This window comes from Trifolium pratense, linkage group LG4 (assembly GCF_020283565.1).
Source record: "Trifolium pratense cultivar HEN17-A07 linkage group LG4, ARS_RC_1.1, whole genome shotgun sequence".
Taxonomy (NCBI): Eukaryota; Viridiplantae; Streptophyta; class Magnoliopsida; order Fabales; family Fabaceae; genus Trifolium; species Trifolium pratense.
Window position 1 is genome coordinate 41913615 of NC_060062.1, and position 22918 is coordinate 41936532.

General features: G+C 34.1%; 3 protein-coding genes, 2 non-coding genes and 1 pseudogene across 7 annotated transcripts; 4 read left to right on the forward strand and 2 right to left on the reverse strand.

The window, feature by feature from the left end:
- Positions 1-159: 159 nt before the first annotated feature.
- On the reverse strand, positions 160-2222 carry LOC123881906 (annotated as a pseudogene).
- Positions 2223-3610: 1388 nt separating this feature from the next.
- On the reverse strand, positions 3611-6554 carry LOC123881907. Its single transcript, XM_045930661.1, has 3 exons — positions 6396-6554; positions 5849-6134; positions 3611-3909 (listed from the first exon to the last, which is right to left on the reverse strand). Exons 2-3 carry the CDS (start codon positions 6099-6101, stop codon positions 3875-3877), a joined length of 288 nt encoding a protein of 95 aa, XP_045786617.1. The 5' UTR covers positions 6102-6134; positions 6396-6554; the 3' UTR covers positions 3611-3874.
- Positions 6555-9339: 2785 nt separating this feature from the next.
- LOC123881908 (uncharacterized protein At2g34460, chloroplastic) lies at positions 9340-12661 on the forward strand. Of its 2 annotated transcripts, none has more exons than XM_045930663.1 (5): positions 9340-9513; positions 9607-9825; positions 11225-11344; positions 12019-12291; positions 12397-12661. In XM_045930663.1, the coding sequence occupies exons 1-5, from the start codon at positions 9406-9408 to the stop codon at positions 12559-12561; spliced, it is 885 nt and encodes a 294-aa protein (XP_045786619.1). In that variant the 5' UTR covers positions 9340-9405; the 3' UTR covers positions 12562-12661. The 2 variants fall into 2 exon arrangements, with proteins under 2 accessions (XP_045786619.1, XP_045786620.1); XM_045930664.1 differs by having other exon boundaries at positions 9372-9513; positions 9592-9825.
- A 2297-nt stretch (positions 12662-14958) lies between these two features.
- On the forward strand, positions 14959-15031 carry TRNAR-ACG. Its single transcript has one exon. It is a non-coding gene; the product is annotated as a tRNA-Arg (tRNA).
- Positions 15032-15106: 75 nt separating this feature from the next.
- On the forward strand, positions 15107-15190 carry TRNAL-CAA. The gene has a single exon. It is a non-coding gene; the product is annotated as a tRNA-Leu (tRNA).
- A 137-nt stretch (positions 15191-15327) lies between these two features.
- Positions 15328-19637, forward strand: LOC123881909 (translocase of chloroplast 90, chloroplastic). Of its 2 annotated transcripts, none has more exons than XM_045930665.1 (3): positions 15328-15659; positions 15885-16019; positions 17260-19637. In XM_045930665.1, exons 1-3 carry the CDS (start codon positions 15647-15649, stop codon positions 19461-19463), a joined length of 2352 nt encoding a protein of 783 aa, XP_045786621.1. In that variant the 5' UTR covers positions 15328-15646; the 3' UTR covers positions 19464-19637. The 2 variants fall into 2 exon arrangements, with proteins under 2 accessions (XP_045786621.1, XP_045786622.1); XM_045930666.1 differs by having other exon boundaries at positions 15888-16019.
- Positions 19638-22918: the final 3281 nt, after the last annotated feature.

Consider the following 22918-nt stretch of genomic DNA (forward strand, 5'->3'; position numbering starts at 1 on the left):
AAACTGTTATGTTGGGTTCTCTATGAGGGAAGCAAATGTGGCTGCTAGCACCTAAGGGTATTCAACAAATGAATTTAGAAGACATATATCTCAACAAGGAAAAATAAAAGTCAAACAAAAAAATCACATATCTTTACATGTATGTAGCATTCTGTTGTATTTGACAATTTCTATAAAATTTCTCAACAGACATATATGAACATACTCTCTTGTATATTCACTTTTAACTAGTTTCTCAACTGGATTGTCATTAATTTCCGCTGAATCATCATAGTCCTATACATCAACCTATGTTGCTGGAAAAAAAAAGAAAAGAAAACTATGCAAGATACAATGATATATGCTTGTTATCATGCTTTTATTATTCCTTGTTGAGGCGAGTAACCAAATCCATTGTATCATCATCAAACAAACCAATCTGTCCATCAGCAAACTCTGTGATCCTTGCTTCAATATCAGGGATGTCAGATTGTCGAGAACCAGGCATCACTTTAGAAACAATAACCTGTTTTTATGGTCTATGTCCATGCGAACATGGATTTCAGTAACTCCTTTTGATGCTTCAGGTATATCAGTTATTTTGAAATATTCCATAAGGTGATTCTCCTCAGCCTTCTGTGCGTCACCTTCATAGACAGCGATCAATGCCGCAGCTTGCTTATCATGAATAGTTGTGAAAACTACATGCCTCATTGTTGGCACCAATGTGTTATTCGGAATTACAGGTACAAAGTTGTTTCCATTAGCGCTAATTCCGATAGCAAGAGGTGTGAAAGGAAAATCAAACACCTCCAAGTTCCCAAATGGATTATCAACTCCTAAAGCAATCACTCCTGTCATTGCTGCACCATGAAGTGCAGCATCCAAAGATAATATCTTCATAAAGTTCCTTTCCTTTGCATATTTCAGTAACAAGATTCTTCACCTTTGGTATATTACAGCATCCACCTACAATTATCACATCCTTTATATTCTCAACTTCTACCTTTGCATCTTGCAAGCATTGGTATATTAGCCTTTCACACTTCTCAAAAACCTTTTGTTTACTTTCTCAAACTCGTCCTGTGTTACAGCCTTGCGTATCTTCAAACCATATCCCAAATCTAAATCGACCTCGACATGTGTCTGAGACGAAAGCCGAGTAATCGCTTCCTGGATTCCACATCGAAAAAGAGCCATCGATTTAATTTCTCCGTCCTTGTGAACATGTTTCTTGAATATATTTTCAGAATCCGGTAATAGATGACGGATCATATTTCGAAGAAAGTCTTCTCCACCAATAGTACTTCCTATCAAGGCTTTTATTCGGCATTTTCCATTTGCTGTAGCAGTAACATCACAATATTAACCAGCATCCATATTGAAAATCAGAGCAATTTTCTTGCTTTCATTGTCCATATTCTCATGAGAAGAAGCAGAAGCCTGCAGTTTTTGTTGTGCATACCACAAATCCACTGCTGTTGGTTGAGGCATCAGTCGGATAACTTTTAGACCAGCCATCACTCAAGCGCAATGTATCCAGTTTATCTGCAATCGACTGAGTGAAACCGGAACAGTAAGCACTACATTTCTTATACTTCTTTTCATCTGAGTTTCAACCATTTCTTTTAATTCTGCCAGAAAGTTCCCAAGGAGTTCTACTGCAGTGGTGGATCTCCGCATTCTGCTAACAAATGCAGCGATAAAAGGGCGAACCTTAATGTCCAAGTTGTGCATCAGAAATGGGAAGTTGGTACTTGAATGGACTACAAGATCACTGTCAACCATGTCAATCAAGCGTTTCCTTTTGACAACTGTAGCCTCGTGCTCTTTCGAGAGTGTGATGTGACTTCACTACTAACTCCAATAGAAGAGCCGTCATCTTTGAATGTTTCACATGATCTCTTAATCATCTCATCTATGGTGAGTTTCAAAAGCTCCACTTGTGAACCATTCCACATAGAAACAATACATGGTGATGTACCAATATCAATTCCGATTACTGTTTCAGGAAAAGGCGGCGACGTTTTTTTTTTCCTCAGTGGTTTCACTGCAAGAAGCAGATGCCACAGTAACAGTAGATGCAGGTTTTGTCATCCTGCATATAAAAGACAAGAATGTTGAGAGTTTTCTACCAAAACAATTTGAATTAGATATAAGATTAACACTCAGAACTCATAGCTTTGATACTGTTACATAGTTATCATTACTTTTATTTTAAAAATTCATCTATGTTAACACTAATTAAGCACTCCTCTATAGTTCTAAAATCATACATTCATTGTATAGTAAAGGTAAAGGTTAAGAACACATAGCACAATGAGGAAAAACTTGGTAAATCAAGCACTCCTGCATAGTCCTAAAATCACACAAAAACTTATCTACATGTATCTTTCAATATTGTATACATATATATGGTCAAAAATCTCTATCTAATTTTTTTCTTTTTTTGTTTACAATGAGCCGGGGATCGAACCCAGGACCTATAACGTACTACCCAAACCCCTCACCACTAGACCAAACCTAGTGGCTTAAATCTCTATCTAATTTGCATTTTCATCAATCATACATGTATCTTAACAGGCCTAAGGAACAAATGTTCATCAATCATTATCATACTGATTAAGAAAAAGACCAAAACTAAACCAGTTAAAGTTATTATTTTCTTGAATTAAGATGAAATGCATGAGAACAAGACTTGAAGAAGAAACGTATGAAATGTATTAGGCAAGAAGAAAGGAAACGAAATACCAGAAAACTAATTGAGAGTACAAACTAAAAAAAAAAAATTGAGAGTACAAACTAAAGAAAATTTAACTACTTTCACTTTTATAATGATGTAATTCCTAAAATATATCCAAATAAAATAGAACAAGTTTAATATTTTAATATGTGATTAAGAAAATTAATTATACTTATCTAAAAATTCTTTATAAGTTCAATGTTAGTTACTTTTGTTTATAACTATTTTCTGTTAATTGTAACAAACTTTTGCTAACTGACTAACTAACTAAACAACTCTAAGCTCTATTAAGATATATATATATATACACACACACACCATTGAGACAATGAGAAATCAAAAGATTTAATTTAAAAATAATTAGTCCCTAAAATGTATTAAATTTTTCACGTAGTCTTTGTGGTTAAAATGTCTGTAACTAACGCAGCATATATATATATTAGGGACTAAAATGATTGATTTTATATATTTCAGAGATTAGTTTTTATTTTTATATAATTAAGGAGCTAAGTTGGAGAGAATGATCCTTCAAGTATTAAATTGAGAATATTTGTTATTTGTATAAAAAAAAAACCAATAATTTTGCTGAAAAAACTAAGAATTTAATGTTGTTGCGGTTTTTTCAAGTTTTAAATTTAATTATGTTATTATTTGAAGTTTGAAATATAAACTTTAAGAAGTACGTGATATTTTCCGTCAAAAAAAAAAAGTATATGGTATTTTCTTTTGGCACATAATTTATACATACATTGCAAATCTTTCATGGCCTAAAGTTGGTTTGGGAGCCAGGATTTCACAAAATTAAATGTTTCTCGGACTCGATGATTGTTATCAAGTTGTCTCAATGGCCTAAAGAATAGATGATATTCTAACCTTTCAATGATCATAATCAGCAAAATGAGTATGAATATGAATAAATTTAAACCATAAATCACGTCACATCTAGTTGCCTTTCGGGGTTACATGTTCACGGAAACAGGTCAATTGATAAGCTACCATTCGATCAACAGAGTCTAAGAAAGAACAAACAACTTATGAATCACGCTTATTTGTTAAACTAATAACTGTAAATAAGTTTGAGTGGAGATCAATTTGTGACTGGAGTGCTGGAGAGGCGAAATGTGACACTGGTTGTACCAAAAAATCCAGAGTTTATTTGTCAAACTCCCATATCACCCCACCATCCTCTGCAATACAAAAATAAAAGAACATGGCGAAATCTCAAATTTTAAATACAAATTAAGAATAAAAACACTGGTTTTCAAACAACTTAGCTTTTTCATTTAGCCTAGAATATTTGCTTCTAACAGTTGAAATCCTTACATATGAGATAGTCATAAACCTAAAGCAAGCTTACTTAAAATGCATTGAACATTAAAATACATAATTATGAACACCAATAGAACAACAAACACATAGTTTGGTAACTGAAAACTTATCAACGTCTAAGGTAGAAGAAAATGAGACGCGTCTTCCCAAAATTAACCACCACCCCGTAAAACAAGTAAAACACTAAGCAGTGATTAACGTGAGTCTAAAAGCTTCAATTGCAAACCCAAAACCCTAATCACTTTAATGAGGTGAGCCATAACTTTGTTTTAAAGAAATAATATGTATGACTAAGACCATGATGTAAGTTAAGTCAATTAAAAGTATGCATTGCAGAGCATAATGTAATCCAAAGAGATGTTACAGAAATATGAAATAAACATCTGAATGACAGTCTAAACAGAGACAAATTCTGAAATTTGAATGAAAAGCATAATAATCAATAAAGACGAGTAGTGCATATCAAATATTATGAGAACTCTACATACTGAAACATTCTATTATTATACTAGAGATACTTACTATGTAACTATATATTTTTTGTTATGACTTAAGCTAAAATGGTGATATGCGAGAGATATTACTTGTTTGAATGGGAAAAATGAATAGAAATTATTTATGTATTAGTATAAAAGATGTCCAGAACTTCTTAAAATTCTCATGTTGGGGACACAAGATTCAAACTCTATGGCAGATTAGTAAAATGCATGGTAGTTCAACCAATGTGCTCAAAATATTCCTTGGGTTAATTTTATCAGCAGATCTTACAAAGGAGAATTGTGTTCTACGTCTACTCTACTTTTTGAACATTTCTTATACAGATAACTCTACAAATATGGAAAGAACTCTATCAAATTATTAAGAACTAGAATATTATGCTTTTCATATTACTATGCAGATGATGCAAAGAACTCTACTATAAGAGTACTATTAATTAGTTAAGAACTAGAAAATTATTAATTAAGAACTCTATCAGTGAAGCGTCATCATCTGCATAAGAGATAATATGCAAAGAACTCTGTCGGATTATTGCAACACCTAAAAAGTCATGTCTGGTATTACTAAGGCGAATGGGTGCCAGTCCATTTTTGTTTTGCTTATTTTATTTCTTAAAGAAAAATGTGGATGAATCGGAATGGAAAAGTTCAAGTGGTAGTTTCCATGAAAGCAATGAGTATAAGTATAACACCAAGTTTGATAGTACCCTAGCATTAGCAGAAAACTAGAAATAGGAAGCTTTTCAACTGAAAAGAAAAACAGAATGTATTCCATCAGGTTCTAGAATATTTGCCATACAATATGAATACTATTTTATTTCATTCCATTTCATTCTAACTTTTTCTATCAATCTAAACACATTCTAAAATTAGTATTAGTCATTGGCGTTAGGGCCACAGCACACATGTTTAGTCCCATAAACTAAATAAGCATTTAAGGGTCGATCAAATTAGCCCCTCAAATTTGCAAATTCAACACCACAACCACAATTGTAAAGGTCTTACGCTTATATAAGTTATACCGCTGTAGCAAAAGATTATTCAACTCAATATATAGCCAATAGGTCTTTCATTGGGTTTTTATAGATATTTACCAAAGAAATATTTTGATGGAGAGACTAAATTGATTGACATTCTATAATCTAAGGGACTAATTTGCTGCTGTTTCATAAATATGAGGGATTAAATTACTCGGCCGTTACAATTTTGAGGACGAAAATGCTGATTTACTCTATTTGAGACACACCTAAATTGAGAGGTTAGTATGAAGGAAATGAGAAGAAATCATAAATATGAGTACCTTTAACTTTCTTGTTGATCCAGGCTTCTACTAGCATACCGGCACCAACTCCACCGGCAATACAGGCAGTGCAGAACAACAAAGCGGAAGGTAGTGGCCATTTAGGAAGGAAATAATAGTCTGGTATGTTCCTAACTCTCTTGGGGAGCCGTTTTGCAAGTGCTGGTTTAACACTAGGGTTTTGTTGCATCTCACCACCAACAGATTTCCAATCCACCCCTTTGAATGGATCACTTCCATTCTCACTTCCCATTACACCTTCAATTTGATTCAAACCTTATCTCACCTAGCACCATTTTCAATTCACAAATTAAAACATAGATTAAATTGTTAATGAACCACAAAAATCAAAAATTAAGTAAAACAAGCGGAATCGGTGTGAAATCAGATTGGAGGCTAGGTTTAGGGTTTATCAGATGATTTTGAAAAATTTGAATTTGATCATGGGAGAATGAAGTTAAAGTAATGAATCTAGTTGGGTTACTAGAACATGAAATTAAATTAAAAATGGACGAGTGAAAAACTTACTGAAAGTTAAAAACCTCACCGGAATTCACGATTCCTGCAACACAGTCAGGTAGTGGCGAGTCGACGGCGGAGCGTTCAAGAGGATGACGACGGCGGAGCCCCGAGAGAAGAAGAAGAAAGTGATTGAGAATTCGGGGCTGCAGATGCTCTGCTTCGCGCCTTGACGAAGAAAGGGATCCGATAATTATAATCAAATTTATTTATTTAATAAATTTAAAAAAAAAAACCAAACACAATAATTTCACCTATATTTTAACAATATTATATAACAAATATTTAAATATTTTATTCTAAATATTTTTTTATAGTATTCTAAATAATATTCTATCATAATATAATGACAAACTTAAATATCGAATAAAAGTTAATGACTCGTGCGAATGCACGGGTCTTTGAACTAGTTAATAGTATAAAACAGTAAATTACATAAGTCTACTAGTCTTATATTTATTGATCGATTAAGAGAAAGATAAATATACGCGTGTGAAACCCATTAAAAATAGGATAAAATGTATTTTTAGTCCTTCTAAAAACAATTCCTTCAATTTAGCGCCTCTAAAATTTAAAGTCATAAGTTTTGGTCCTCACTAGATCCGTCAGTAAAATTAATCGTGGCGTGGCTTGGTTGAGTGACATGACAAGTGACTGGGCAACAACATGGCTAATTTAAAATAAAAATAAAAATACAAAATTAGTTGAGAAAATATAGGGATACGAATTACCTTTTTGAAGATTTAGTTAAGAAATATAACATAAATTTAGTATAATATGTTTTTTTTTTCAAAAAAAAAGACTATGAAAATTAGTGGGCTGGTCCATCGGGCCGTGTAAACTTTTGCTTATCGGGCCAGGCTAAGCAGGTCGGGCCATGAAGTTAACGGGTCGAGTGGGCCGGCCCCTTTATTTGATCGGACCCCTCCAGGCCGGGCCAGGGCGAGCCGGCCCCTTTGATAGCTCTAATCAAATACATAAGCTCTTTGTGATTCAACAAATAAATAAAAACATTAATCCAAACAATTGTAAGTTTGCTTTCTATTATCAAATATATAAGCTATTTGTGATTCAAAAAATAAATAAAAACATTAATTTGTTCTCTTTTTAAGAAGCATCTCTAACGAAAAAAAACTGATGCGAAGAGGATAATAATAACTAATATTGATAAGGAGGATGGTGTCAATTGAACTCAACTAGCTATATATAGTTTGACTCATTTGGTTCACAAATGGACTCAATTGTGTGTGTATATATATATATATATAACACTTTAAAAGTTTTTTTAATTTATACATTTGAATTTTTTTTACATTCATATTTATATAAATTTAGTTTATACATTTAGATAATCGATTATATATAAAATACTTCAAAACAAATAGTTCCACATTGGAGTGTACATGGAAAAATGGATAATAAAATTATCTATCTATAATAATAGCAACAGAAGATGCCAAAATTTGATTTGGAGTTTGCATTATAATATTAATTATTATGCACAATATATTTATTGAGTTTTTCATTAAAATTGGTATAAAATCCAATTTATTTATGAATCTAGATTTATTATTTTTTTTACTTGAGTTGTTTAGCCAATAAACTGGTCCAAATTATTAGTAAACTCTCAAATGGAGTTGAGTTCGAGCTAGAGAAAGTATTCATGTCGAACTCTCGATCTTAAAATGAACTAAACCTAATGACTTGAACCATACTGCTCGTGAAATTTAAACAGGCCAAACTTGGACTACAAATAAAGTTCGTTTCAAACTCGAGTTAAGTTTTAACATAAACCAATTTTTATTAAGTCGAGTTCAGACAAATTCGACTCATTTGTAGCCCATAACTTGTTAGAACATTTGTTGGAGGAGTGCTGCAAATACTCAAACTATAAGAAGATGATGAACGACGTGATGAACATATTGCACATAAATTCCAAAGCGTGTGTGAACACACTAAACTTTAGGTTCGATTTGCCCCCACCATAAACTGGATATAAAAGGGTTAACCGGTGAATCCCCTTCAGGATACTTTGGAAACCTTGACATGGATTGCATACACATATCAAACATATCGATCAATGATATTTTACAGAATAAAGTTCCTTACAATTCCTCTTGTGCACTAGAGAAATGAAGAAATATTTAGAAATATTTTTTAGACAGAATCCTGACTTATGGAAATATAATTTATGTTGTATGTTTTCTGCCTCTTAAGTGTCTTTATTTATAGAGAAACTTATGTCAAATGATGAGGGGACACAACCTTTGAAAGGATTTCAAAAATGTAAATTTGAATTTAAAATTAACCATTGCAATCTTTCAAATATATTTTCGAAAATATCCAACATAATTTTACCCATATAATTATCAATATGACAAGAGAGGCAAGGGGAAAGAGAGGGTGTTGACATTTTTTAATGATAGATTAAATAGGACATTCTCGTAAAAAAATAAATATCAATGCATATGAAATTTTATGAAATATGTTACATTAAAAAACTTTAAAAATAAAATAAAAAGTGGAATAAAGTTCCCATGGAAATGAAAATAAATTCATATGTATTTACCCATTATGGATGTTTACAAGAATATTATAATTTTAGCTAAATCTTTTTTTTCAGAAGTGCCTAGGATTAGGAATAAAACTGTTGTAAAAAAAAAATAGGGATAAAACTACCATCATTTCATAGGAATAGATGTAATAAACTTAGCAGATGAGTCCGTTTGTGATAAAACTACCATCATTTCACATAGCAGATGAAAATTTGAGCCGTAAGTGGATCAACAACACGCGGGAAGTAATTTCTATAATATTCAAAAAATGATTATTTAATTAATTAATTAAAAATATTAAACAAAATAATCTGGACCGTTAATTGTTTAATCGGCCGACACGATGGGATTTTACCATCACAAATGAAAACGACGTCGTCGTATGAGAAAAGGTGTATGAATACGTGGCAAAGTTGTAGCGTCTTGTTTGGCAACCTGGAAATTACAATAAAAAAACTGCGTTTTCACAATGGCAGAGTTTAAATGGCTTTTCCACTTATTGTAAGAAATCCTAGTACTTTCCACACTCACCAATTCACCGCCTCCTCTTCCTTCAGAACCAAATCTCTTTCCCTCCTCAATTTCGCAAAGGTAAATCACACTTCATCTCTGTCTTGTTTAGATTTCATCGTTTCAATGCAAAACGCGTTAAGCTTTTTTTGTTAATAGCAACTTTTTTGTTAGATGGAAGGAAGTGAAATCACTGAACAAGTTACAGGGAAAGTAGTGGAAGATGATGATTTGATTTTGAAGAAGAAAGTTTTTGTTGCTGGTGCTACTGGTAGCACTGGGAAAAGAATCGTTGAACAGTTACTTGCTAAGGGTTTTGCTGTTAAGGCTGGGGTTAGAGATTTGGAAAAGGCTCGGACCTCATTTTCATCTACCAATCCATCTCTTCAATTTGTAAGTTCTATTTCCCATTATCTTGCAAAGTACTTCAATTTAAGGTTAATCCAATTTATTACCATGTTAATTTAGTTTGATTGTCATTGATTGGGTGTCTTTTTGTGATTTGATTAATAAGCAATTTTCCCTGTTTGGATTAACTTAATTAAGGGCCTATAGCAAAAGTGCACTTATTTATTATTTAAGTGATTATGTAAAAAGGTAGAGGCGCAACTTGTTACCTGTTTGTCTTTCGTTCATGTATATTTATTAATATTCCAAGTCAAAGTGTTTTCATACCATGGTAGTTAATCCCGGATTGCGGAGCGGGCGGCCAGCCCCAAAATTGGGATAGCGGCATCACGGGTAGCCGGAAGGCCGTTATTTCATTTTTTTTAATTACATAAATAATACTATAAACATATAATTAATGTAAAATTAAACAAACATCTCAAAATCCATAAACATTCATAAATTAAAAATTTATGAATAGGTCATGGGTTTGGGTAGTACGCAATAGGTCATGGGTTCGATTCCCACTCATTGTAAACCAAAAAAATAAAAATAAAAATTCAAAACACAAATCTCAGGTCTTGATCAAACATTAGTACATCCAAATTACCAACAAAAGTCAAACAAATAAAGAAGCATGAAAATATTCAAGTCTCCAACACTTAGATTAATAAAGTAACTAAAAATTAAAACTCAAGTTCATCATCAAAGTATAAGTCTAAAAATCATCCTTAAACTCATCTTCTTCAACATAATCCCCATCGGCCTTGATGAGGTAAAGTGGTCGAGGAGACGAAGACTCGAAGCTTTGATGATGGTGAAGCGGCGGATCGGTGAAAATGTGAGAGAATATGATGGTGAGAATGACGGTTAAGTGTGTTAACAACAAAGGACATGTAATTCCATAAAAATAAAAAAAAACAAAACAAAGGACATGTAAAAAACCAACTGTGCCCTTACTAGAATCAGTCAAATTTCAAAAATACCCTTTAAAACCCACTAACATGAAATAGCAGTCCTGACCCGGGATATGGAGCCGGGATCCGCTCCGCTCCGATCCACTGAGATCCCGACTGTAGCGGCCGGGAACTGTAACTGCACCGCTCCCACCCTACCCGTAGCGGCAAGGCACTGAGACGGGACGCTCCACCGGGATCCCGCGGGATCGACTACACTGTTTCATACTATAAGTTGTTTTTTTTCATATAAGCTATCCTTTAGAGCTTATGAGAATAAGCTGAAAATAGCTTATAGACGTGTCATATCATATGTTGTTCCATGATCTATACCAAATAGTCTGACAAATACTTGTAGATGATCTCAAAATAAATCAATTAAACCACAGACATGTGTGTATGCGAATGACATGGTTTGTAATTTGGAGATATGGTGAGTTCATATGCAGGTTAAAGTTGATGTTACAGAGGGTTCTGATAAGCTAGCCGAAGCTATTGGCGATGATACAGAAGCAGTAGTATGTGCCACAGGCTTTCGGCCAGGGTGGGATTTGCTTGCTCCATGGAAGGTTTGTTAAATTTTTGTACATGTTGTAATGGTTTGATGTATATTCATTTTTTCGTGTTAGCATGCCTAACTTTTGATATGCCTAACTTTTGATATCAGCTGCCACTGATTAATAAATGGCCTTGACTTGGTTTAGATTTAGAACTTAGGATGATTTATAAATGGCCTTAATAAGTTGTCTGTTACATTTTTGTAGTAGGCTACATTATATACATGGTTTGTTGTTGAAACTTGAAACTATTAATTCCACATTTTCCCTCTGGTTTCTATGTTAAACTATAACACTAATCAGGATATCTGTTTCTTCATTTTCTATAGTTTTCTTTCATGCCACGGTTCTTGTTTTAGTAACCAACATAATTTTGGGATATTGGATAAAGTTGAAGACGTGATGAAGAAATGTTTTATCGTACTTAGATTTGCTAACTTTATGCATTATTTGTCATGTGCACTCTCTTTCGGGAATTACGACTTTCCAAGGTTATATTCTACACTAGTTAAGGAATAAAATGTTTGTAATACGAATTTGAAACATGATCTGTCCTTTAAATAGCATCAGATCATAAGAATACTTATCAAGTTATAAAGAAAATCGCCAACGGAACTAGGTTGGGTGGATTATTATCTTTTGTTATTATACAACCCTTTCTTATAATAAAGAGATATATTATGCAGGTTGACAATTTTGGCACTGTCAACCTTGTTGAAGCATGCAGGAAAGTCAACGTAAACAGATTCATTCTTATAAGCTCCATTTTAGTCAATGGAGCAGCTATGGGGCAGCTACTCAATCCAGCTTACATCTTTCTCAACGTTTTTGGACTCACATTAGTAGCAAAGTTACAGGCAGAAAATCATATCAGGAAATCTGGTATAAATTACACAATTATAAGACCTGGAGGGTTGAAAAACGATCCTCCTACCGGAAATATTGTTATGGAGCCAGAGGTATTGCTTAAATATCTGTCTTTCTATTACATTTGCACAACAGAATCTAAATTTATTATATGCTTGTAGAACAAAATTTGAATTTTTTAATTTTCTTTGTATCAGGACACCCTTTATGAAGGTTCCATATCCAGAGATCAAGTTGCAGAGGTAGCTGTGGAATCATTGGCTTATCCTGAGTCAGCTTATAAAGTCGTGGAGATAGTTGCTCGACCTGATGCTCCTAAACGCGCATACCATGATCTTTTTGGTTCCATAGTTCAACGATGATATCTGAGATTAGGACTTGGTTGCAGATTAGCAAATCGCTTTCTGGTGGAAAATTTGTATTTTACTCTTTGTTAAAGTGTGTCACGTTCATTGAATTGTATACCAAAGTAATGTGGGTATATATCCTTTCATTTTATCCTTTCTATTCTATCATCCCCATTGAAGGTTAGTAAAGAATTTCAATAGAAAACTGACAGAAACCATCTCTGCTTGCTTTCTTAAGAAATTTGATGTGTTTGACAATATGGACAGTGATAACAGAATACCAGAATGAACAAGGACTCTTTAGGTAGTTAAGTAGTTTAGTACAGTGGTTAAGGAGTATTGTTTTAAGCGTTTTCGTTTTCTTTTCATTTGACTAGATTGCAATTCATTGTGCAACTGTCTTTCTTAACTTGAGGACTATGTCTGAAGTTCAATTTCAATATACCGAGTGTTTCATGTTTATGGTATTTATCGTAGGTTCGGCTCCTCTAAAGTGGAAAATTAAGAATTGTTTCAATAAACCTGTAATTTACTACAATGTGCTTCAAATATCAACTAATTTAATCATCAGTTACTTAGACTCTAAACAGCTCATTTTAGAAGAGTTAGATCCTTTATTGTATTATAAGTGAATGAAATATTGCATAAATGTGAAATGTGTCACAAACTAAAATATCCAATAAAATTAAAGAACTAAAACAATTTATGATTTTGCATTTCCTCAACAATTGCACAACAGGACTATCATCACAAAGTTTATATGAACCAAGTAACCACAAAGGTAATGACTGCAAGTGTAGGTGAGACACCAAGATTTACTACTCCTTTGCTTTCCATTGGTGTTGGTGGAATTGCAGCAACATCTTCAGCTACACTCTCTGCGAAACCACAGGGAGCGGAGACAAGTATTGCCATAATGAAGATGGTGAAAACTATCGCAACCCTGCAAGTCTCCATTTTTGTATGTCAGCTCTAGCTCGACGAAGAACTTGTATGTAAATGGTTGAGATGAAAATGATAGTGGAAGGAACAATGCAACTCCTTTTTTATAGCTGAGACAGCGAGACAAGTGAGCAATATTGAGCTGTAAAATGTTACATGTAGCTTTAACAGTAAACATAATGATTTGAGAGTGTTGGGGATAATAATACTAGTAGTAATGTTATGTCTCCCTCATTCTAAACTTTTTGCGGGTTGCACTGTATAACGGTGCTCAGTTCATGTTAATTTGAATGAAATATCATTTCAATCATAGTAAGCATTAAGCATGTGAATTAGAATACAGTATTTGTCAATTCTGCCAAAACAATAATAAAAGTATGATAAAGCAACTTATTTATTCATTCAAAATTAACGCTACTCGTGAAATTGTTGAGGTAAACAAAGTAGTATAACAACCCACTAGTTTTGGTCTAGTGGTGAGGGATTTGAGTAGTATGCTATAGGTTCTGGGTTCGATCCTCAACTCATTGTAAACAAAAAAAACTAGTATAACAACTTATTTAAATTATGCGCTACGGTGATTGTAGTTAATAATTTTTGTTCATATCGAATCGTTCAGCAAAATCTAAAATCAAATTTCCATAAGAATTTTGGATTACAAAGTCTCATTCACTTCAGAATAGGAGGATTAAGAAAAAAATAAAATAAATTGATACTACAAAGGCTATATACAACAGTTTTATTTTTCAACATCCACCTTTTTCAGCTCATACCATCTTCTTTCTCTTCCATCTAATAATTCGGCACTCATTCAACTTTTACTCACTACAATAATTTTGTTTAATAAAATTCAACACCATACTTCACCACTTTTATTTCATATTCTTTTTTTAGAGCTACAAACTAAAGTTTATTGAAAGCTAAATAGAAAAATTAGTGGGAAATTTTTTTTTTTTTTTTCAGTGTCCAAATGAAATGAATCAAAGTCTCTATTTATAGACAAAATAAATGATGAATATTGGTGAAAAAATAAATTTAATTGACCCCAAATAATTAGGATGAAATAAAAATCTAAAAATCACAGCAACCAATAAGATGTTGTCAAGTGTAGGAAGGAGACTCATCCCTCCCCCACCCACTCGTGGTTTGGTTTCAACTATTGAACACTTTCAACCCCAATTTATCCACACGTTTTTCAACAACCTATTCATCACCTATTGCATGTATTCAATAGTTGAAATTGTTTTTCAACACATCCATTGCATGTAGTTAACAAGCAAGAAAATGGATCTGAGTACTCTTGTAAATGCAGTTTAGTTAATAATTGCAAGAGAAATTGATTTGTAGGAGTTTTGAATTGAATCTAAATCTTAATCTTAATTTTAAGTGTGTGATTTTAGTCATTAGAGTATGCCAACTTTTGTTGAAAACGCTAATAAATATAATCCATACTCAGAATTCAACATCAAAGACTCTGTGGCCCAATGGATAAGGCGCTGGTCTACGGAACCAGAGATTCTGGGTTCGATCCCCAGCAGAGTCGATTTTAATTTTTTTTTGGTCGGTTATCAATACAAAGTATTGTATTTAACTTTATTTAACAAACACATATCAACAAGTCAGGATGGCCGAGTGGTCTAAGGCGCCAGACTCAAGTTCTGGTCTTCGAGAGAGGGCGTGGGTTCAAATCCCACTTCTGACAATATTTTTTATTTTTGTTCTTCGTTCTTTTCTTTATCCTTTCGCAGTTCCTTGAACCGTCCGTGGGTGGGACATGCCCTACCCTAAGTAGCGCCAGTTTTTGTTTTAACTCCAACAAACATAAATTATTAATAAAAAAAAAAAAGAAAAGAAAAATAGAGTAAGGTAAGGTTTGTATCGTGTTCTCTTCTTCGTTAGTCTCTTTCTGTCTTATCCCATAACACAATACAATAATCTCTACCTATCTTTCGTTTTCTTCTTCTTCTTCGTCGTCGTCGAAATCCTTCACGTTCTTATTCCAATCTTTTTTTTTTCTCTCATTCATCGTCTTTTCGTACCATTAATTGCTCCTTCCTCCTCCAAAATTAGGGTTCCCAACTTCACCACAAAAATGCTTCTTTGCCTCCATGCCTTTGCTTGATGCTCAATCATCAATAATCTCATATACTACTTGCATATGTTAGGTTTAGGTAAACTACTTGCTTTTCGCCTTTTCAATTTTTGTTACAAATTTTTACAATTCTCTCTTTAATTCATATAATTCGTTTGCTAATTATCATGTTCCGTTTTGCACATTTGCACTCATAGTAGTAGTATATTTGGAGTTGTTATTTTTGCTTTAAGAAAAACCTAGAATTTCTGTTTTTTTTAGTTATATATGGAGTTATGGACTTTTTTGATTTCATATGTTGCAGAAGGTAGGATGAAAGGTTTTAGAGATTGGGTTTTATCCCAGATATCGTCTAAATCATTGATGTCGCCTACGCCATTATTGGGCAGTGATAGTTTATATGATGAAGGGCGTTCTAATGAAGATTCTAATGAGCAAGGTACAACCCTGATTTTAGTGTTTTTGTTAAATTATTATTGAAAATGCACATCAGTAACTTCTCAAAAGAGAAGCTTTCAATGGGCAGTGAATATGATACACATACTACTATGGGGTCTTGTTTTGCTTTATTGTTTCATGTGTGTTAAGCCCTGCAGATAAATAGTTCTTTAGTAAAAAGAAACTCATTTGAATTACATGATGTTACATATGCTTCTTCATAGACTGCCATTTGAGATTAGTAGTAGGTATCACAATGCTTAGACTTGGTTTTTGGAAGGGATATAAAAATCATATTTTAAAAGGGTCAAGATTAACCCATTTACTTTCTTACTACGATGCTTACATTTACTTATGATTATGAATTTTGATTTAAGTTTAGGTTAATATTGTGATTTAGTGCTTATTTTTCCTTATCCATGTTATTTTTTTGTGTGTATATATGTAATAAGTATAATTTAGGTGTTTTATGATTGTGAGTTGTGATGTGACCAATTATGAGTTGTATTTGATTTTAGTTTAATATTGTAATCTATAGTTTATTTTCTTATGTGTCAATTTTTTATGCATATATCTGAGTGCTAGAACATTTTAGCGTTTTAGGTAAGGATCATACAATCCATGTTACGATCCCCCATGTTAATCTTTCACCCCCTCCCTATTCTAAGTAGAGTCTTGATTTTGATAAAGTTGGTTCTAGGGGTGCAAAACTCCCCATAAAGAGTGTGTTTGGTTGAATTGAAGGAATGCAAAAATATTCCCAGAAAAGTGATCTTGGGGATATAACCCTCACCTCACATCACATCACATGTTTGGTACAAATTCTGAAACAATAGTTCTAGGTATCATCAATTCATAGTAATGTATTTGGAAAGAACCTATATTTTCCCTAGCTTCCCAAGGGAATAGAAGTTATTTCAAAAGTCAACTATAGCCTCTAACTTCCATCTTATTCTACCACATTTTTTCTATTTTAGTATATTTGAGCTAAATAAAGTTTAATAGCATTCCTAGGAATATGATATGATCCTATACATTTAAACAAATGCCCCCAAAGTAAAAAGTGGTTTTCTGGTGTTGATCTAAGTTTTCTGTTTATGGCTAAAGCAAATGTTGATAGTTTCCAATACCTAAGAATAAATTCTGAACCATGTTTGCATCAATATTATTTGTGTGATTAAAATGTCTCTCATCTGTATAATTTAGACAGAACTCATATGTTTGCTTTTTGTTATGTTTAGCTCCCGCAGCTAACTCTGTAGCATTGCCGGTTCCGTCTGCCACATCAAACTCTTCTACCAATCAGAGTAGTTCCACCTTGCAGCAAGCTTCAGAAGCAGAAAATTTTCAATCTCAACTTAGCGGTAATGGAAGACGGAAGGATACTTTGGCTAAAGTTGAGGATCTACAAGTTCAATTTTTCCGCTTGCTCCAGCGCCTCGGCCAGTCAAAAGAAAACCTCTTGGTGACAAAGGTTCTTTATCGCATGCATCTTGCAACTTTGATTCGTGCTGAGGAATCGGATCTGAAAAGAGTTAACCTTAGCAGCAGTAGAGCCCGAGCAATAGCAAACCAACAGGAGGAAGCTGGCATGCCCCAATTGGGCTTCTCCTGCAGAATACTTGTCCTTGGTAAAACTGGAGTTGGTAAAAGTGCTACCATAAACTCTATATTTGGTCAAGAAAAAGCCATGACTAATGCTTTTCAACCTGCTACTAATTGCATCCAAGAAATTGTGGGAACTGTCAACGGGATTAACATAACGTTTATTGATACCCCTGGTTTCCTGCCTTCCTCTACTAAAAATGTGAAGAGAAATAAGAGGATTATGCTTTCTATTAAGAGATTCATTAGAAAATCCCCTCCAGACATCGTTTTGTACTTTGAACGGCTTGATCTTATCAATTCTGGTTATAGTGACTTCCCACTTTTGAAACTCATAACCGATGTATTTGGTGCATCAATATGGTTCAACACTATCCTAGTCATGACCCATTCATCCTCAGCTATTCCAGAAGGACTTGAAGGATATACTGTTAATTATGATTCTTATATTTCGCAATGTACTAACCTAATACAGCAGTATATACATCAGGCAGTGTTAGATTCAAGGCTAGAAAACCCTGCACTTTTTGTTGAGAACCATCCTCAGTACCCAAAAAATAATATGGGGGAGATAATTCTTCCTAATGGACAGGTTTGGAAATCTCAACTCTTGTTATTTTGCATTTGTACCAAAGTTCTGGGTGATGTAAATTCCCTCCTTAAGTTTCAAAACGGCATAGAACTAGGACCAGCAAACAATGCCCGAGTTCCTTCTCTGCCCCATCTCCTTTCGTCCCTGCTACGCCATCGCCCTGTATCCAATCAAAGTGGAATCGATGATGAAATTGAGGACATTTTACATTCAGACAAGGAAGAAGATGAGTATGATCAACTTCCATCCATACGGATCTTGACAAAATCCCAGGTTGAAAAGTTGTCCAAGCAGCAAAAAGAAGATTATCTGGATGAATTGGAATACAGGGAGACCCTTTACTTGAAGAAACAAATGAAAGAAGACTATCGCAGGCGCAAGGAGAAGTTACTCTTACAAGAGCAAGAGTTTTCTAATAGTGATAATTCTGATGATCCAGAACCTGTTCAGTTACCGGATATGGCTGTTCCTCTGAGTTTTGACTCAGATTGCTCTATACATAGATATCGCTGCCTTGTTGATAATGACCAATTCCTTGTAAGACCTGTTCTTGATCCCCAAGGATGGGATCACGATGTGGGTTTCGATGGTATAAACTTGGAGACAGCTACTGAAATAAAGAAGAATGTATATGCCTCGGTTGTGGGACAAATGCATAAGACCAAGCATGATTTCAATATTCAATCTGAGTGTGCTGCAGCTTATGTTAATCCGTTGGGTCCTACTTATTCTATTGGCGTTGATGTTCAATCTGCAGGTAAAGATATGGTTTGTACTGTTCATAGCAACACAAAATTGAAAAACATAAAGCACAATATTGCTGATTGCGGTGTTTCTTTGACATCTTTCGGAAAGAAATACTACGTGGGTGCAAAACTCGAGGATACTTTGCTAATTGGAAAAAGATTAAAATTTGTCGTTAATGCTGGCCGTATGGAAGGTCATGAACAAATGGCATATGGTGGAAGTTTTGAAGCTAGTTTACGAGGGGAAGATTATCCCGTTAGAAATGACCATTTAAGCCTGACAATGACAGTCCTCTCCTTCGATAAAGAGACGGTGTTGAGTGGAAGCTTAGAATCTGAGTTAAGGTTGAGTCGAAGCCTGAAAGCATCTGTTAGTGCTAATCTAAATAGTCGCAAAATGGGGAAAATATGTATAAAGATGAGTAGTTCTGAGCATTTACAAATTGCCTTGGTTGCAGTTTTCTCAATTTTGAAGCTTCTGTTACGTAGAAAGGAAATTTAGAACATGGTGAAGAAATTCATGGAAAGATCTTAGGTTCTATTTGTTTAGTGATATTCATCTATATTGATCAGGGAAAAAGTGAAAAGTGAAGCATTCTGCAGGGAAGCATAGATGTGGACCATTTTCCCTTTCAGAGGGAAAACGGAATTAGAATTGGATATTTTTTAAGAGTTAAATTTTGTTGGCTTAATTGATAAAATGGTCCCTTAAAGACATTTTTGGTTTCAGATTGGTCCCTTAAAGAAAAAAAGGTTCAAATAGGTCCCTTAAAGAAAAAAACGTCCGAATAGGTCCCTTAAAGACATCTCCGTTAATCAGTTTGGTCCCTAAAAAGAGGTCTAAATAGGACCAAACTGATTAACGGATATGTCTTTAAGGGACCTATTCAGACCTTTTTTTCTTTAAGGGACCTATTTAGAATTTTTTTTCTTTAAGGGACCAATATGAAACCAAAAATGTCTTTAAGGGACCATTTTATTAATTAAGCCAATTTTGTTTTATTTTCACTATACTTCAGATTCCAGTTTTTGGAAGTCTCTTTAGGTAAGGCTGGCATCTTGAACCTGTAACCTTTTATGGATTGTTGTTCAGCAATCAGTATTTGGGTGCTTCTCCAATTATAGATGTTTATTTGTAGTAAATAAAGTCATAACTGTACATTAAAGCGCAGAAACTCTGGTTGGTTTCCTTCTGTGATTTGTTCGAATAAGTTACTGTATATGAATTATCGGTTCAACAGTAGTTATTGCAATGCTGAAAGTGTTGAGGAGGCTCGGGATATATTGTAAATGAAAGTACAAATGGTTGCTGATTATGCCATTTTAATCTGAGGTTTTGAATTAATTGTAGGGTGCCTGTAACATCAATTATGTAAAATGGAGAGTGGTAATCATTTTATTTACTTTAGAATTAATTAAGTTTTATTAGTAAGGAAAAGGGTATGCTAGTGATTAGTGAACAGAGGAGAGGGTAATTGAGTAATTGGACAAGACATTTTTCCATTCCATCCTCTTCATTCTTTCTTTTCCAGCAGCACTGATCCCCAACCCTCTACCCTCACAAACTCCATTTTAACACCTTGAACCTTTCCTTCTTTGCATGTGTACTAAGTTTATAACCAATCCCGGATCCCCATTGTTGCTAAGAACTCAAGTTAGGAAGAGAAGTGGGTACAAAAGGATTATGGTCATCAAGGTTGAAGACCCATTGTCATCATTAACCTTCAAGCTCTCACTTTCCCCTTCATATTGGAACTCATTGAGAATAGGCATGGCAATGGGTACCCGCGGGTACGGTTTTTACCTTCCCCATACTCGAATCATTGATAAATACCCGTTCCCCGCCCATTACCCGACGGGGATGAAAAATTGAACCCAAACCCCGTCCCAAATGGGTTCGGGTTTACCCAAATGGGTTCGGGTATCCCCGTACCTTGCCCTGTCCTGCTGAACCTTACCCGAACCCAAAATTTTCCCGAACGCTAACATACATACAATACAAAAAATTTCAAATAATAAAGTACAAACCAAAATTTCAATGCATTAAACATACAAATGAAATGATATTCCAAAATATCAAACCAAAATTATCAAAACCATAAATGAAACATAGCAATATAAGATGTGTAGAACTTGAAAAGTTTGGAATGGAATTGAGAGAGAAGGAATCATTACTGCTTGTTGGGAAGTGAAATTATTGGAAGTGAGAAAGAGAATTAGGTGGAGGTGGGAAGTGGCAAAGACGTGAAGTGGGAATTGGGAAGCGAGAAGATGAGTTATATGATTGTGACATTATAAATAAATAGGGGTAATATAGTAATTTTATATAAACGGGCGGGTTCGGGGACGGGTTCGGGGTGGGTACCAATATCTCCGTTACCCGCCCCATCCCCATGTTTTGTAATCGGGGAAAACCCAAACCCGAACCCAAACCCAGTCAAATCGGTTTTTCCCCGTCAAACTCGGGGTGGGTTCGGGCGGGTACCCGCGGGTACGGGTTCTGTTGCCATGCCTAATTGAGAATAAGGCGAGTTCTTATTAAGTTGTGATTTTAGATTGGGGATTGAGTGATGATAGAAAGGCTTAATTAGTAAAATGGTCCCTTAAAGATATTTTTGGTTTCAGATTGGTCCCTTAAAGAAAAAAAGGTCCAAATAGGTCCCTTAAAGAAAAAAAAGTCTGAATAGGTCCCTTAAAGACATCTCCGTTAATCAGTTTGGTCCCTAAAAAGAGGTCTAAATAGGACCAAACTGATTAACGAAGATGTCTTTAAGGGACCTATTCAGACTTTTTTTTCTTTAAGGGACCTATTTGGACCTTTTTTTCTTTAAGGGACCAATCTGAAACCAAAAATGTCTTTAAGGGACCATTTTACTAATTAAGCCTGATAGAAATTGCTAAGTGATGATTAACAAGCTTAATTTAGCCATGAAATTGTAAAATTTGATTTCCCATTTTTTTAGAGGAATTCTAAGTAGAAAAATTAAGGTCTGGAATCAAAGGAATTGTGAACATGTTAAGTTACTTATTCCATGTCTTCAGTTTAGTTTTGATTTTGGATTGATTAAGAAACTAGTACTGTCATGGTTAGAGAAACAAATGTAGAGGATGATGTTTATGACAAATGTCATGCGTGTAGTGAAACTACATTTCTTAATACCCATTTCTAATAGAAGTCCTACTTAGAGAGGTTGGTATTATAAATTTATGAGTTAGTTGGATAATGGATAGAAATTTTGAAGTGAAAGCTGTTGAATTTTTCTGAAATTATGCAGGTGAAAGTTTCCTATATAGCCATATAGGGGATGAATGTTGATTATTTTAGTAGAATGGTAGAGATAGTCATGCAATTGGGATTAAGATGCCCATATTCAAATCTAACTCTTTAGTAGAATTGGTGTAATTTTTGATAAAAAATGATATTAGAACATTGATTGTTTTAGTTCTTGAACTATATGGGACTGTTATGGAATGGTTGGAAATGTAAGTATAAATTTAGGTTGTTATTTGATTTCTGCACAACTTTGCAGGTTTGGGTACTGCCTCACCAGTGAGGCCTAGTCCGGGAGGCTGATGGGGCAGGCGCGATCAGCCCCGTTGCTTTAATCTTTTGCGCAACTTTGAGAGTTTTTAAGAGTAGTGAAGGCATAGAATAATGTTAACTTTTATTCCCTTTGCTTAGTCTTGGTTCAAATGTTTTTGAAACTATAATGATAGTGGTTGAAACCTTGAACATAGTCAATTATCAATTGATTAGATAAGTAGAAATTTTGCTCAGTTCAGCCCTCCCCCTCATTGATCATAGTTTTCTTGTCTAGAAATCCAAAAGATAGTTAGTAGAGACCTTGATTGGTTAGAAAAACATAATATGTTGTTATGCATGTTAAAGTTAATGTTTGAGATAAATATTATTATTTATATAATTGAACTAGTTATTTATCATTTATTGATAAATGG

Coding starts and splice junctions, on each gene's coding strand:
- LOC123881907 (XM_045930661.1), bottom strand. CDS start 6,101: ATGGGAAGTGAGAATGGAAGTGATCCATTCAAAGGGGTGGATTGGAAA. Junction 3,910..5,848: donor GATCAACAAGAAAGTTAAAG/GTACTCATATTT, acceptor TTTGTATTGCAG/AGGATGGTGGGGTGATATGG.
- LOC123881908 (XM_045930663.1), top strand. CDS start 9,406: ATGGCTTTTCCACTTATTGTAAGAAATCCTAGTACTTTCCACACTCAC. Junction 9,826..11,224: donor CCAATCCATCTCTTCAATTT/GTAAGTTCTATT, acceptor GTTCATATGCAG/GTTAAAGTTGATGTTACAGA. Junction 11,345..12,018: donor ATTTGCTTGCTCCATGGAAG/GTTTGTTAAATT, acceptor TATATTATGCAG/GTTGACAATTTTGGCACTGT.
- LOC123881909 (XM_045930665.1), top strand. Junction 16,020..17,259: donor TGAAGATTCTAATGAGCAAG/GTACAACCCTGA, acceptor TGTTATGTTTAG/CTCCCGCAGCTAACTCTGTA.